The sequence below is a fragment of the Vulpes vulpes genome, unplaced genomic scaffold, assembly GCF_048418805.1.
Source record: "Vulpes vulpes isolate BD-2025 unplaced genomic scaffold, VulVul3 u000000652, whole genome shotgun sequence".
In the NCBI taxonomy this organism is placed as follows: domain Eukaryota; kingdom Metazoa; phylum Chordata; class Mammalia; order Carnivora; family Canidae; genus Vulpes; species Vulpes vulpes.
In genome coordinates, this window is record NW_027325771.1 from 1,690,940 (window position 1) to 1,706,873 (window position 15,934).

The 15,934-nt window shown below is 59.5% G+C and overlaps 1 protein-coding gene across 3 annotated transcripts; it reads left to right on the forward strand.

The window, feature by feature from the left end:
- Nucleotides 1–36: 36 nt before the first annotated feature.
- Nucleotides 37–8,434, forward strand: LOC112907853 (uncharacterized). 3 transcript variants are annotated; one of them, XM_072745400.1, is made up of 3 exons: nt 37–283; nt 2,812–3,807; nt 3,894–8,434. In XM_072745400.1, exons 2-3 carry the CDS (start codon nt 3,059–3,061, stop codon nt 4,168–4,170), a joined length of 1,026 nt encoding a protein of 341 aa, XP_072601501.1. In that variant the 5' UTR covers nt 37–283; nt 2,812–3,058; the 3' UTR covers nt 4,171–8,434. The 3 variants fall into 3 exon arrangements, 2 of the variants coding, with proteins under 2 accessions (XP_072601501.1, XP_025838967.2); XR_003232826.2 differs by lacking the exon at nt 37–283 and having other exon boundaries at nt 408–3,807; nt 3,894–4,260; nt 4,698–8,434; XM_025983182.2 differs by lacking the exon at nt 37–283 and having other exon boundaries at nt 408–3,807.
- Nucleotides 8,435–15,934: the final 7,500 nt, after the last annotated feature.

The following is a 15,934-nucleotide window of genomic DNA, read 5'->3' on the forward strand; positions in this document are numbered from 1 at the left end:
CCCAGCCCAGGTGCACCTGCGCGGGGGGGGGGGGGGGGGGGGGGTGCCGGGGACGTGCCCGCCGCAGCAGAGGTCGGGGCGCCCTGGAGGTGAGTCAGGCCCAGCCCGGGTGCACCTGTGCGGGCCTCAGGGACGTGCCCGCCCACTTGCCACCGGCCTCCCGAGCTCCCGGCAGCTCCGTGCACCGCTCACCACTTAATGCCCATCACTTTGAGCGTCATGAAGTGCCAGCACCTTGCGCCCCCGGTTCATTCAGCAGGTGCTCCCGTGGGCCTCACTACAGGTAAGGAACGAGCTGCTCATTCTCCCCAGGGCGAGAGGAGCCACTCTCCAGGTCAGGGAGGCGACAGGGACGTCCCCAGGGCTCTGAGCACTGGGGGGGGGGGGGTGAGCCTGGGCTTGGGGGGGTGTCCTGCATGGGACTTAATGGGGCGCTGGTCCCAGAGGCCGCATGTGGACTTTCCCACCAGCCGCAGCCGGGGCTCTGACCACCTCTGCCCTCGCTGCTGCTGATTGTCACCCTAGTGGACCACACTGACACCCTCACTCTGTGCTGGCCTCTGTGGTACCATGTTCCCTACACCCTTGGTTCTTCTGCGTGTTCCCAGCAACCCAAAGAAGGCGGGAGACAGAAGATGGGAGAAGGGGGAGGCTCAAAACCAGGCAGTTTTCAGGTGAGGAAACTGAGGCCCAAAGGCAAAAATTGACCTCCACAGCTGATTACCGTGGAGCAGGGGCCTGAACCCACCACTCCACCCAGATACACCTGTCACCGAGAGGACACGTGCCACCACAAACTCAGAAAACGACTTTTTAATCATATGGCTTTTTTTTTTTTTAAGAGAGAGAGTAAGTGTGTGAGAACAGGGCAGGGGCAGAGGGACAGGGAGAGAGAATCTGAAGCAGGCACCACGTGGCACCCTGAGATCCCCGTGACCCTGGGATCCTCACGACCTGGGCCGAGACCAAGAGTCGGATATGGCACCCACAGAGCCACCCAGGCGCCCCTATTAGGGGGCTTTTTCATCATTATAACAATATAGACACTGCATCCCAAGGATGTTGTGCGTCTACGTGGAGATACCCTGGTCAAGTGTCAGTGAGATGAGGGTGGACCTCAAGGTACACCTGGCTGACGCACAGGTCACCAGCAGCGGTGATTGCACAACAGCAGGGGACAGCGAGCTTTCTAAGAACACAGGCCCTGAGTAGAGGACGTGTGCTCCCCACACAGGCCTGCTAACACCTCTTGTACAAGAGGGCTCCCGTCTCCCTTCACACTCACGCTTTCCTTCTCCCGAATTTGAAACTCAATCTCTCCACCGCGTCACGCGCACGGGTCCCCCAGGGGCCTGTTGATACAGCTGCCCCCGTGGTGCCACATGACTGCAGGCCGGCCACACGTGACGGACTTGAATGTGCGGGCACCAAGGACGATCAGATTAGCCTCCGCTTGGCATATCTGCGGCCTGGACGGGTGGCCTTGCAGGGCCTGTTTGACTAAGTTAAAATCCTTGGAACCCGATCGTGGGCCAGGTGTGGAAGGCGTAGCTGGTGGCCTTCCTGGCGCCCATCCCGGGGGCGCACCTCCCTCCAGGCGCGAGGCCGAGGGACCCCTCAGTATGGAAAACCGAGTGGCCTCTCCTAGCCCGTGTGGCCGAGAGAAATGGCATCAGAACAAGCTCTGAAAAACGGGCAGGTGTGAACTGAGGCGGGAACACGGACGGAGCCGCGACGTGCGTTCATTGATTCGTGGGCAGACGTTCACGGAGGCCGGCCCTGTGCCAACCAGCGGGCCCCGGCATCCTCTGCCCTCACGGAACTTCGAGTTTGAGGAGGAGGAGAGAGGCCGTGAAGGAAACGTGGAGAAGGCAGCGGGCGCCGTGGGGAATCGTGGGAGGCGTCGGGGAGGTCCCGCTCCGTGTCCCCCAGGCCACGCGGAGCTGAGGGGTGGGAAAGCCACCCCGCTGGCTATCTAGGAGGCCGCGGCGGGGCAGCTCTCCAAGAACCAGCGATCAGATCGTATGGTAAAACTATCACAGAGAGCTACAGTGACAGTTTGGTTGAAGAAAGGAAGGGCGTCAGACACAGGAGAAAGCAAGTGCAAAGGCCCTCAGGCAGAAGCAGGGGAGGGCCTCTTCAAGGGAGTCTAAGCGGCCAGAATGACTGGGTGAGCAGGGGAGGAGGGATGGGGAGGAGGTCAGAGAGAAAAGGCGCCTGTGTGTGGCCCTGTGCACCAGATGGCCTGGAGGTTCGTGGGCCATCGTAAGTACTGGATTCGAGGAGGAGTCTTTGGAGGGTTGTTTGGTTTTTTGTGTTTGTTTTTTTAGCTAAATATGGTCTGACTTATTTTTTTTAAGGCAACAGTGGCCTCCAGGTGAGAATTGTGTGAGGAGGGGTGAGGGTGTCAGGAGGCATGTAGGAGGCTGTTGGGGTGACTGGGGTGACCCAGGAGGGACATGGCTGCACTTGTGTCTGGAGGTGAGAGCACAGCTGGCCTCCTACATCTCCAAGAGGGAGCCCTTGGGCTGCATGTGGGTTTTGGGCCCGAGGAGCCAGGAGGATGATCCCAGTATTACTCAGGACGGAGAGGGGGCAGGACAAGAAGCTTGGACTGGTGGTGTGAGACGGCCAGTGGGGGAGCTGAGTGGGCTGTGGGGGAACCCCGTCCTGCACTCCGTCCAGGCCCACGTTCAGGAATGCAGAATTTCTGATGTCTGCGGGTGGCTGGGGTGGGGGGGGGGTGGGGGGGGGGTGAGTTCCTGCTGGTGCAGGGGCCTCAGAGCATCCGTGTGTCCTCCACTCCCACAGGACCAGGATGACACCTGCCCGACACTCCCTGGCACACCTGCCAGGCTGAGCAGTGGCTTGGGGACGCTGCAGGTCGGCCTGTGGGGCCCGGAAGGCAGGAAGACAGCTCAGCCACCCAGCGTGCCGCCCTCCCATTCCCCTGTCCCTTTTTGGCCTCCTCTGGTTCTGCCCCCAGGAGCGTGCGTTCCTGTCTCGGGTTCCTGATGTTTCCCACCACTCTGCTGAGGCCGGCGTGCAGGGATTGGCCATGCAGGGCTGGATCACGGGCCCCGGGTGCCCCCGAGACGCCTCTGACCTCGCGGAGGCTGCGGCGCCCCAAGCAGCTCAGGGTCCAGGGCTGGTCACTCAGTCACAGCCCTGGGTGGGACTCAGGCCAGGCCTGATGGCTGGGCCTCGCCGCCTGGGCGGGCTGGAGCTGGGTGGGGGCTTCGTGTCGGGCCCCTTAGCCGGCCGGTGCAAGTGCAGACGTCCTGCAGGGTCACTTTCTTGCAGAAACGGGACTGATGATACCACTGGGGGTGGGGGGAAAAGGGATGCGAGCTGTTGTTTCAGAGACGGAGGACTGGCCGCGGCCCGGGCGGAGGCTCCAGAGCATGGGATGGAGCCGGCTGGGGGAGGCAGCAGGAGTCGCCCGACGTGTCGTGTCTGGGCTCCTGGCAGCTTGCACGGCTGCCGCCACACACCTGGCGCTGCCCAGGCTGCAAAGCACAAAGCCTGTCCCCGCAGCGAGGATAAAAGGGGCGTGAGTGGACCTCATCTGGAGGTTGGCTTTGCCACCTGCGGGACCGTGGGGCAGTCAACAAGCTTTCCGTGCCTCCGCATCCTCCTCTGTGATGTGGGAACGAGTGCGCCTACCTCCGAGTCCCTCTTGGAGAACAGATTCCTGGCACATGACGGGCCAGCAGTCGAGGCCCGTCCAGCCCGACGCCTCCTCGCCGCCGCGGCTCCTCCCGGCCGCCCTCTGCCGCGGGCTGAGCTGACTGGGCCCCGGGGAAGGTAGATGATGGACGACGAGGGAGATGGGGTGCTCCCCGGCAGCACAATGAGTCCCCTTGTCGCCCGACCGCAGCACATTGTCCCAGTTGTTTCCAGGAGCCCTCGGGGCGTGTGTGGCACGTGGTCTCCACCCCCAGCCGTCCAGGGTCACCCTGTCTGCCTGTCCTTCTGTCCCTGCTCCTCCCCGGCCCCCATCCAGCGCTTCCGGAAGGGGTCTGGGGCTGCAGGTGGCCCTGGAGGGGTACATGGGGACCCGGTGGGCGTGAGGCCCTCCCTGCCAGCCCCCCGCCCCGATCCACCTGCGCATCTCAGCCCCACTACCCCCCTGGGGTCTGGCCCTCCACTTCCTGCTGGTCGCCATGACCCCAAAAGAGAGTCAGTCCGGACCGCGGCACCGAGGATGAGTCCACGTGAAGCAGCCGTGAGAGCCAGTGAGGGACGGAAGAAGCAAAGGTTAGCCGTGCCCCAAGCCCCATTCGGACAGCCCGTTGGTCGCATGCGGGGGACGGGCTGCCGTCCCTCTGCCCTTGTGCTCGCAGCCGACCCAGCTGTTTTAGAACCCCACATGGCACGTGGTGGTGACCCTCAGAATGGCCCAGACCCCATGGCCACCTGACCCGCACGGTGCAGCCCTCCCAGGCGGTGCCCCCGCCGTCGCACCCCTGGCCGTGGGCACGGCCCCCAGCAGCATGCTGGCGGCAGGAGCGTGAGCGCCTGAGAGCGGGCACCGGGCACTCAGAGGGCGGCCTGGCGGGAAGCTGCCTCCCCAGGGCCCCAGAGTTCCACAGAAGGCCCCTCGCAGCCCCAGAACGCAGGCGGGGCCGGAGGCAGCGCTGATCAGAGATCAGGAAAGGGAACTGGCCTCTGGGTTATTTCTTCCCTTATCTCAGGGTTATTGCAAGGACTCCGCGGACACAGGGACAGTGCAGGCTGCCGCCCAGGAAGCCCGTCCTCTCGGGGAATGACCGCTGTGCCTGCGGCCTGCCCGGCTGCGTAGGGGCAGGTCCCTCCCCGGGGGCGGCCGGCCCTGGCCCAGCGTCCTTTCCCGCCAAGGGCAGGCTCATCAACTCCCATTCAAAAGCCCTTTTCCGGGACGCCTGGGGGGTCAGCGGTTGAGCATCTGTCTTTGGCTCGGGGCATAATCCTGGATCTTGGGATCCAGTCCCACGTCAGGCTCCCCGTAGGGAGCCTGCCTCTCCCTCTGCCTCTGTCTCTGCCTCTCTCTCTCTGTGTGTGTTTCTCATGAATGAATAAATTAAAAAACCTTTAAAAAAAAAGTAAAAAAAAAAAAGTGCTTTTCCCGGAGGGACTCCCAGTCCGCATCTGCCTGCTGCGCGACACCTCAGGTGTTTCTGCACAGTCCCGAGTGGTTTCCATCCCGGGCACCTGCCTCAAGGGGAAGTGACAGTCCCCCTGGGAACGCCCCTTTGCCCCTCGCTGCCCCGCCTTGTCACCTCTGCTCTTCCTGCCACCCCACACACACACCCCCCCCCACCCCCCCCACCCCCCTGCAACCAGCTCAGGTCAGGCCACCTGCTGCTCGAGCCCCTTCCCTTTTAGATTCTGCCTTAATCCTGGGCGCCCCAGCTCCCAGAGGTGACCCGGGACTCACAGGCCCCCTGCCCCTCCCCTCCCACGTCCTGCTGCTGCACTGTCCCTACCCCCAGTCCCTCGGCTGACTGGGGCCCACACCTTCCCCTCCCCTCTCTTCACGTCTTTCTTACCTTTTTTTTTTTTAATTTTTAAAAATCTGTTTATTCATGAGAGGCAGAGACACAGGCAGAGGGAGCAGCAGGCTCCGTGCGGGGAGCCTGATGCGGAACTCAATCCCGGGACCCCAGGGTCACGGCCTGAGCCACCCAGGCACCCGCCCTCTTCACGTCTCTTGTGCAGTGTGGATTCCAGGGCCTTGCATCCCGGCACTCGGGCCAGTTCCCTGCATGTCCACACCCACGTCTTCCCATCAACCCACCTGGTTGGTCGGCTTTGCTCCCCTGGCTCAGTGGGGCCCTCTCTGGCCGTGGGCACTGCTGGTAAAACATGTGACCTCGGGGTCAACCTCGGCCTGTGTGCATAAGCGTCCCCGCTCTGATGGGGCCTCCGTCCTGCCGGCAGCCCAACCCCACTCGGCTCCCGGGCTCACTTCCCTACGAGTGTCTTGGCAGGTGGCCCGGAGCCTGGTGAGCCCTGTCACCTGGCAGGTGGCCCCTTCCCTGCCTGACCCATGGGTGGGCCCTTCCCTGCATGGCCCACATGGTTCTGGGAGGGAAATCAGCCCTTGGCCAGGCGTGCCTCGCCCCTCACGCCCCTGGCTCGGGTCCCTGGGCCACAGCTCTCTAATTTCTCTCTCGGGAGTTTGACTCCCAAAGCACCGTGGCTCCTAAGCCTCATCAGGCGGCTTCACGCCTGGGCCCCCCGCCAAGCCGAAGCCCGTTTCCCTCTCACCTTGGCTTTGCCCCGACCTTGGACCCAAGGCACCGTTGCAGGCTCCCCTCTTTCTAGAGGTTTCTCCACTACTTCTCGCCAAGAGCCTAAGTCAGAACCACCACCGTCCACGCGCAAGATGTAGGAGACAGAAGAGAATTGTCTTCTACCCTTCTGGATTCTCAAACGAGACCTTTTAATAAGGGACAGAGCTTACTGATGCAGATATGCACCTCCCCCCCGCCCCTGTGAGATACCCGCAGGAAAATGAGCGGCTCCCCAAGGTGGCCTAGAATTCAGGCCTAACACCATCTTACTAGGGAAACGAGCTGAAGGATGGTGGCCTCTTAGGGAGGGTAAGTGATTTTTAGGAAAGGATTGTTCTCTTTTCCTTAGAAGAACAGATGTAAAGTACGATACTGTGCAACAAAGTCTGGGCATGGCATCGACTTCTGGGTCAACTTCCAGCCTGCTGTCCTGGGGTGAGCGGTGTTGCTCCCTGGTTCAGGGAACCCCCCCCCCCCCGCCCCAGCCAGGGGACTTACAACAACTGAGATCCTTTGGGAGAACTTGACTCCAGGCTGGCAAGGCGAACTCACGGAAAACCTCTGCGTTTGCTGTTCTTGGAGCCTACAGCTCACCACAGTCGCTGTGCAACATGGCAGGAGCTGGGGGCTCACATCCTGCCACCTTCCAAGGCTGCTGAATGGCTTCTGTGCAGGGCCGGGGAGCAAGCACTTTCGGGCTTGCGGAACGTTGGGTCTCCGTGGCAGGTGCCCAGCTCTGCAGGGAGGGAGGGCAACCTGGGACACGGGCGGCACGGAACCAAAGGGGCGCACCCGCGTTCTCGCAGCACTGCGCTGATGCACCCTGAAACGTGACCGTCTCGGGGCTTCCACGTGTCACAGAGCGGCCTTTAAAATTCTGTTTGACCATGTGAAGTATTAGCATCATGCTTAGTTTGTGAGCCACACAAAACTAGGGGGCAGCCAGATGGGTCCCATAGGCGTTGACCGTGTCCTACTCTCCACGGTTCACCCGGTGAGCCTGGACCGGGGCATGCTGACGGTGACCCCCAGCACTGAGCTCACCCCACCCCAGTCCACAGCCCTTGGGGGCCACAAGCAGCCCTTTTTTGGATAGTTCAGATTCTTTCTCTCACTATTTTGCAGGATGAACCCCTTCCCCAAACTGTCAGATTCAAGGTGCAGCTGCTATTTCCGGTAATAGTTTGCTCTTGTATTTAACGATCACCAATATGTCTAATATATGCATAGCTGATCAATTAGCGCTAATAATACCTGTACTGATAACCCAGCCCCAAATCATCTTAACGCTTATGATGGAAGGAGGCTAAAACAAGCCGTGTGTGTGTGTGTGTGTGTGTGTGTGTGTGTGTGTGTGTGTGTGTGTTTCCTTGCAAAGCGAAGCACAGGTGCCTCAAAGCACTGGGATGAGGTGGTTCGTAGGAAATGCTCTTGCCTAAAAACATGACATCAGGGTAAAATTCTCCGGGGAGGAAGGATGCGGAAATAAACATTTATAATAAAAATGTGTAAGATGTATTCCCATTTTTTAAAGCTGGTTAATTAAAAAAAAAAAAAAAGGCTGTGGTTATGTCATGAACTGAGCTGGGGCACTTAATCCCTCCCCACTGCCCAGGCCGTTCTCGGCAGCTACCAAAGGGGTCGGGATGAACCGAAGGTGAGCTGCCCCCACACAGCCCCACTGGCAGGTGAAGGCAAATGTCCCAGGGTCTCAGATCAACTCTACTGGACGTGCAGACAGTTATTAAACACTTACTAACCGGCATGAAGCAGTTCATGCGGCTGCACGAGCTTGACAACCGCGCTGGCATCAGCACCATGACATCCAGAGCCGGGCTCCCCGGGGACTCGACGGGGTCCAGGTGCTTGATGGGCTGCAGGTGCTCGACGGGCTACAGGTGCGCGGCCGCGGGCTGGCCTGTGAGGGGATGAGGTGAGCCAAGGGTGCCCTCTGGGGGGGGGGGCAGCTGGCGCTGCTCTGAGTTCCTAGGAGGGCAAGGGATAGCACCCACCCCCACCCCCACACTGTGGGGCCTTAAGTAGCACCCCTGGCGCAGAGGTAGCCTGCAGCTGGGCAGCTCCAGGGTGCTGCGTCCCCGGCCCCGGGGGCTGAGCAGCAGCTGGGGGTGGCCGTGAAGGCCCGGCAGCTGGTCTCCCGCCTCCGGACTGGGGCCAGCGTAGCCTAAGCAGCACGATCCCCCACTTCAGCTGTGGCATTTCAAAGTCAAGTACGGTGAGTGTCAGTGCGCGGAACTATTCATTCCCCATTAGGCAGCTTTAGAAATGACACATGAGGGACACCCGAGCAGCTCAGCGGTTGGGCATCCACCTTTGGCCCAGGCAGTGACCCCAGGGTCCTGGGATAGAGTCACGAGTTGGGCTCCCTGCATGGAGCCTGCTTCTCCCTCCGCCTGTGTCTCTGCTTCTCTCTCTGTGTCTATCACGAATAAATAAATAAAATCTTAAAAAAAGAAGTGACAGCCATTTTATTTTAAGATGTCAATATTTATAACACGCCGTAAACACATGTCCTCTTTGCTGAAACGTATGCGGAAAGTTTTAAATGTCAACTTTCTTAGTTTGTTTTTTCATGTATTGTTCACGCTGACTTCCAAACGAGCAGGAGGGTAGTTTTTCTAAGTCCCCTCGGAGGAGACTCTCAACGGAGCTCGCTGCGGTGGGACAGCGTCTCCGAGGGGGCCTGCACACGTGCGGGCCGTCGCCCCAGGGCCCCGGGCTCTGCACCCCACAGGCTGGGGGAACGGCCTTCACGCCCCAGCCAGGAGCCCGCGACACCTTCCCGGGCACAGGGTGCCTCCTGGCCTTTGGTGAGGACCCGGGCGAGGCCCCTCGGGAGGTTCTTCCAAAATGAAGGCGCTCTGCCCTCGGGATGTGCTTTATCCACTGACGCATGGAAGCCCTGGTACCGTAGCAGCTTCTCTGAACTGAAATGAGGCCTCACTTCATCAGCGCCGCCTCCAGCCGCGTCTGTCCTGCCGAGCTCTGCGCCCGCTCTGCACCTGCTCTGGGGCTGCGCCGGGGCAGCGGGGCCGCGGGAGCCAGCCCGGAAGGCGCTCACTACATATTTGCTAAACGGACGAGGTGACGTGAAAAGCTGAGCGATGAAACCAAGCCGAACCCGAAGATACTTGCCATCAAAACCAAAGAGGCACTCGGCCGACGGTCAGCGACAGGAGAGGCAGTGAGACGGGACCCAAAGTGTCTGAGGACACAAGACACAGAACAGGCGGGCAGGACCCCAGGGAAGTGCGTCCTGGGGGCTCACGACGTAGGAATTTAGGTGACTGACCTATGACATAAATAATAATTTTGTTTTATTTTTATTTGTTTAAAGGTTTTATTTATTTATTCATGAGAGAGAGGCAGAGTCACAGGCAGAGGGGGAAGCAGGCTCCCTCCATGCAGGGAGCCCGACGTGGGACTCTATCCTGGGTCCTCGGGGGTCACGGCCTGGGCCAAAGGCAGACGTGCAACTGCGGAGCCCCCCAGGCGCCCCAATAATTCCATTTGCCCCTCGGGGCTGCTGCAGGGCCTCAACATTCTCAACGATGACTCGTTCCGATTCTCTCTTTAGCTTGGCCAGCTCATCTTTCAGTTCCTATTTTCTTCCTAGACTTACCACGAGCTTTTGATTGTCTTCAGTACGCTCTTGTTTCCTGGAGGTAATTACTTCACGGAATTTAAAAATCTATGCTTTTGTATTTGGTCTCATTTTACATCTGCTCCATGGAAAGAGATTTCTGGTGGGTATACTTCATCGGCCACTTGCCTTTCCTGTCACGTTTCTCAATGGTTTGTTCTTTCTCCTTTTTGTTTAACTATTATTATACAGTATAGATATATTTTGTATGATTATGTGTATACATATGACATTATATATGCTTATATATAATCTGTATGTACATACATGTACAATATATATTTTTTAAATTATGATCGTTCTTTGGATAAGGTCAGTGCTTCATGGTCAAGATATTTTTAGGAGTTACGTGTGGGGAGAGGCCAGGCCTGCATCCCAGCCACTACAGGAATCCTTCTATGACACGAGGTTAGGTGTGTGAGTTAGTTCTTTTAGATCTTTCTTCTCCCAGGCCAACCAGGATTGCAGCTCTAGGGCTCCTCAGATGGACCACATGGTGGTTAAACACGCACTTCTGCATACGGTCCTTCGTCTCCTGCATTATCTCGGAGACACGTCAGGCATCTCCTGCGCATCACCTGCTACCAGGGTACTTGCTTCTTTTCGTTGCTAAACAGGTTTTTGGTTTTATCCCTCAGAATGGTCACCAACTTTTGGAGAACCACGTAATATCAGTTTTGTTCAGGACTCGCTCCTCCATTCCCGCGGGTACCCTTCCCACTTGAGGTGCTTGCTGTCCCCCATTAATGAGGCAGCAAGCCTTCACTCACTCCAGCCTCGGGTCCTCCCACCATCTAGTCTGTTGGAGTGCCATTGCCCCGACAGCTCAGCATCGGGCATCAGCATCGTGGTCTGTGATTTTGCGATGTAGAAGTCCCCTTTGTCAAAGGGGAATTTGCATTTCTGTTTCCCGTTGTCACTGTTTGGGGACAATTTTGGGCTTTTTTGTTTGTTTTTTTTACTAATTTTTTTATTTTTTTATTTTTTTATTGGTGTTCAATTTGCCAACATATAGAATAACACCCAGTGCTCATCCATCAAGTGCCTCCTCAGTGCCCATCACCCAGTCACCTCCACCCCCTGCCCACTTCCCTTTCTACCACCCCTTGTTCGTTTCCCAGAGAATTTTGAAGGCAGGAATAGAGCAGCATTATTTTTACTCTGTTTTAAAGGGAGGGTCTCCTAGCAGTTGGAGAGACAGGTGAAATGGATGGTGGGGAGGAAGGAGTGCACATGTGAGGAGCAGTAGGTGGTGTCTGGAAGCGTTAGAGCGCCATCCCGTACACCTGAGACTAACATTATGCTGTAGGTTAACTAACTGGGATTTAAATAGAAATTTAGGAAATAAAGTGGGAGTTCCTTGGGTCAGATGTTGAATGTCAAAGATGGAGTCAAGGCAGAGAGGCGTCCGCCTCTCTTGATCCCGGGATGCATTGATCAGGATGCATTGGACTCCATGGTGGGCAAAGGTCAGAGGTTTGAAGAGTGCTTTGGGGCCAATGATCAGACTGGTTTGGCTAAAATATTGAACGAGGCCTGAAGAAATAGGAGAGAAATACACCTGGAAAAGTCAGAAGGATGATGCTTTTGGGATCCTTCAGTGTCAGACTGAGGGGTTTTTTACCCAATTCTATGGTCCAAGGGGACCCATTGCAAGTTCTCACACAGGGAATCCTCGAAGGCACAGCTCATGGCCGAGTGGGGGGAGCGGGTGTCGCGCAGCACAGAGCACGGCTGTCTCCCTTTAGAAGGGAGCTGCTGCGAACCGACTCCCCTGTGCTCGCTGTCTCGCTGCCACCGATGTAGCCACACACTATGCGGCCCAGAACATTTCAGCTGGGAAATGGAGTACGGATAGGGAACTAGATAAAGTGACGTCACAAATACCAAGCTGGCCAGGAGCCTGGCCTCCCTCCTCTACCCGATTCCAGGTCCCAGCAGGCCCAAACGGTGGGTTTTGTCATCTTTCTCATCCCTTACAGAGGAAGGTGCCCAGGAGGGCACAGAGGGAAGGGACAGGTCCGGGGAAGCTGCCAGCCCTCCCTTCCTGCTCGTCCTGGGACGCTGAGCTACAGCTTCCGCCACCAGCCGCGCGGCCATCGGTTGTCCTCGGCGCTCAGGGCTTGGCCGGGGAGCTGTCGGGAAGCCTGTGCGTTTCTCCGCTCTGGAACATCGGGGAACGTAGCAGCTGCAGCCTTTGCAGCCTCCCTGGCAGTCAGCCCCACGCGGCAATCCGCGTGGTCCCTCAAGGCCTGGGGGTTGGGGGGCCAGGGAACCAGGGGCCTGGGGCACCAGGCCCAGTGGCTGGGGCCTGGGCCGTGGAGACAAGCTCCCCAAGGCCCCGTGGCTCTGGCGGCCTGGGCAACAGCTGGCTCAGCGAGGACACCTGGTCAGGTGGAGAGTAAGAGGGCTGCGGGAGGCACCTGCTCGCTGACCTGCCTCCCAGGCTGCAGCCCCCAGCCAGGAGGACAGAGAGGGGAAAGCCCCTGGGAAATGACTGCAGACACCCCGACCACAAGCAAGCCCGACCTCCCGTGACCCCCCAGAGCAGTGGCAGGACTTGGGTTCTCACCCAGCCTTCGGCCGTTACTCCAATGGAAGATCCGCTCTCAGGTCCTTTGGCGCTTCGGAGTCCCGGCCGTGGCTCCTAGCACCTGGGACGGAAGGTCTCAGGGTATGGGGTGGAGCACCTGCCTACGGCCCAGGCCTGACCCGGAGTCCCGGGATCAAGTCCTGTGTTGGCCTCCCTGTGTGGAGCCTGCTTCTCCCTCTGCCTGGATCTCTGCCTCTCTCTCTCTCTCTGTCTCTCAGGAATAAATACATAAAAATTTTTAAAAAGGAATAAAAATTTTTTTTAAAGGAATAAAAAAAGGTTACATGAAAAAGAAAGACGCTTTTCCCATTGAGCGGTTTTTAACGCCCTCACTGTTGATGAATACTTTTGGTCACTGCCTGTGGGGCCTGTTCTAGGCGCTTAGGATGCCAAGGTGCCCAGAGACCGGTCCTGCCCCTAGGCTGTGAAGGTTCTAGATGGGGGGACAGAGCACCAACAAGCCAACAGGTAAGGAGGCAGTTTCTGGCAGAGGGGTGGTGGGGAACAACTGAGCCCTTAGGGCCCACAGGTCACTGGCTGCGCTCTTTCAGGCCGTGGGCTGCACAGGATTCCCTGGGCAGGTGGCGCTTGGACAGACATCCACGTGCAGGGAGCGAGCGAGGCGCACAGAGCCTGGGGGGTGGGGGGGATGGGGTCCAGGACCAGCCGGGGAGGGGGAGGGGGGAGAGGAGGGGGAACAGGCCCAGGACCAGCGGGGGAGCGGGGAGGCCGGGCACCCAGGGCAGGGGAGGAGCGGAGGCGGCGGCAGAGCGGTCCTCCGGGAGAGCAGAGCGAGCAGGGGCTGCGCAGGGCGGGCAGTGGCGTCTGCGGGGCGGCGGGGGCAGGTCAGGGCGGCCGGAGGGCAGGGTCCCCACGAGACCCGGGGTCCCCCACCCGGTAGGGGCGCGGCGCCGCGGAGGTTGCCAGCTCGGGGGCAACTAGGCAGTGGGGCGGGGAGCAGGGCTCAGTAAGTGCTGGTGAGACCCACGGGCCGCAGAGTGTCGCCGGACGGGACCGAATGATCTGGAAGGACCGAAAGGGTGGTCGGAGGGCGGGATGGGACCTCTAACCCCACTGAGACCCTGGAGAGGCTGCAGGCGTTGCGACCAAGTGTAGGCGTGACCACGGGACCGCGTGAGGGCGGGGGGGGGGGGGGGGGGGTGCCCGGAGGCCCTGCACCGTGAGCAGGAGGCAACAGGGGAGCTGCGTGTGCGTGTGCGGGGCGGGGCGGGGCGGGTGTGCATGCGGCTGTGCATGCGGCTGTGCGCGCCGGTGTGCGGTGTGCGGTGTGCGTGCGGGTGTCGGTGGCCCAGGAGCGGGGTCTGGGGGCAAGGAGGAGCCAAGGTGCGATGGCGGTGGGGAGCACGGCCCCTGGCAGGACGGCGGAGGGGCCGCACCCGCGTGAGCCCTCCCGGGTGACCAGAGCTGACGGGTGTCCCTTCCTCGTGTGGCCCCTCCCCGCGTGGCCCCTCCCCGCGTGGCCCCTCCCCCTGGCCCGAAGCAGCCCCCCCATGTCCCCCCTTCCACCCCCCCTTCTCCGCCCCTTCCCCCCACCCCCCCCCTGGCACGCCCCGGCCTGCCCCCCCTCCCCGCTCAGGTCTCTCCAGCCCCCACCCCAGTCCCGGCGTGCCGAAGCCCCGTGAGGGCTGCCAGCTGGGCGGGGGCGGCAGGCCCGGGCCTGGCTCCGAGCAGAGCTGAGCACTTTCCTCGCTCCGTGCCTCAGTTTCCTCTCCTGCAAGGGGGGTGACGGTGCGCGGCTCCCCTGTCTGTTCCCCCGGAAGGGGACCGAAGAGGAGAAGGTTGGGGGGCGCCAAGGGCGACGGGAGCCTGCGAGCTCGGGCCGCTGGCCAGGTCACCGGAGGTCACCGGCCTTTCCCGCAGGGACCCCCGTTGCGCCCGGAGCCCAGGATCTGTGCGAAAGAGGGACCGCGGGCACCAGCCGTGCAGGTCACGGGGGCGACGGAGGGGCTCCGGGGACCCTAACCCCAGCCCCCCGCAGGCATCCCGCGTGGACTCCAGAGCACCAGTGGTCGGGATCCACCTGCCCCGGGGACAGGCCCCGCAGGGCCCAAGAGCGCCCCCCGTCTGGGGCACCATGAAGCCAAAACAAGATAAGATAGAAGCACCCAGAGGGCTCCCTGACATGAAGGCTCCGGACTTGGGGCCGAGTTGGGCGGGGACAGAGGTGACCCGTGTGAGCAGGGAGGTAGGAGGAGGCGCAGTCAGTCAGCAAGAGGCAGTGGGACCGACCCCCAGTGATGGGAAAAGTGGGGTCCACAGGGAAAGGGGGGACCTAGAAGGTGGTCAGCAAGAGGCAGTGGGCCTGACCTCAGCAACAGGGAAAGTGGGGTCTGCAGGGAAAGGGGGGACCGAGAAGGTGGTCAGCAAGAGGCAGTGGGCCTGACCTCAGCAACAGGGAAAGTGGGGTCTGCAGGGAAAGGGAGGACCAGGAACAGCAGGGGTCATTATGCTGTTGCTATGAATAAGCACCTGCGAGTGGCCTGAGCAGGACGCCTGAATTCAAGCCTTCCGAAGCCTGAATAGCGCGGCACACCCCCCCCCCCCCCGCCACCAGCCCACCCTGGCCCCCCAGGAAGGCACCGGCAGCTGGAGGCCCGTGCATGGCTCCCCGTCTATCCCAAGACTACTGGGCCCTTGAATAGGCTAATGGTGGCGATGTTGCTAACAGAGGAGTAAGTGGGGTAGTGACCCTTTGGGCAGGAAAGGGGCCAAAATGCTGTTTTGTGGAGGAAACCAGGAAAATCATCGTCCCCACTTGTGGGGGAACGAGCATCCTTACATGGACTGAGAGCGGTGTAGCAGGGGCAGAGGCCCCACAGCCAGTAGGTACAACAGGCTCCGTTCTGGACATTGGGCCTGTCATTTATGATTTTGAATGGCTATGATTTTGTTTTGGCGTAAGCTGAATTCATCATTTTCGGATAGAAATTAAGCAGTTAGGGAGCTTCCAAATACCTGGAAATAAAATAATTGGAATAATAGCAGGTAATCACATGTCAAGGTTGTGAATAAGTCTCTGTTCCTTTTGTTTCCTAAGGGGTACAGGGTTTTCATGTTTTTAGCTCCGAAAGGAAGGATAAGAATGTGCTGGAATTTTTAACTGAAACACAGTGAATAGGACCAGAGCTACCGCAGTATAGCCATCATGTTGACTCCTCCAGTTGTGGCTGACCATCCGGGAAAAGGCGAAACTTTGTCTTGAACCTGGAAGGCTTAACGCTACTTAGCTTCTTAATGATTTCTTAATAGAGACACGCGTCATTGTTTTGAGATAACTGATGAAACTAACTCAAGGGCGTCAAGAAAGAAGCCATCCTCTGAACCACAAATTTCCGAACCTTGTCCATAGCGTCTGTCTGGTCATGTGGACGTTGGGGTTGT

What these genes read in the sequence shown, in the direction of transcription:
- LOC112907853 (XM_072745400.1), top strand. Translation starts at nt 3,059, where the DNA reads ATGCAGGGCTGGATCACGGGCCCCGGGTGCCCCCGAGACGCCTCTGAC. An exon ending in CTGACTGGGCCCCGGGGAAG is followed by an intron (nt 3,808 to 3,893) that starts GTAGATGATGGA and finishes ACATTGTCCCAG; the next exon opens with TTGTTTCCAGGAGCCCTCGG.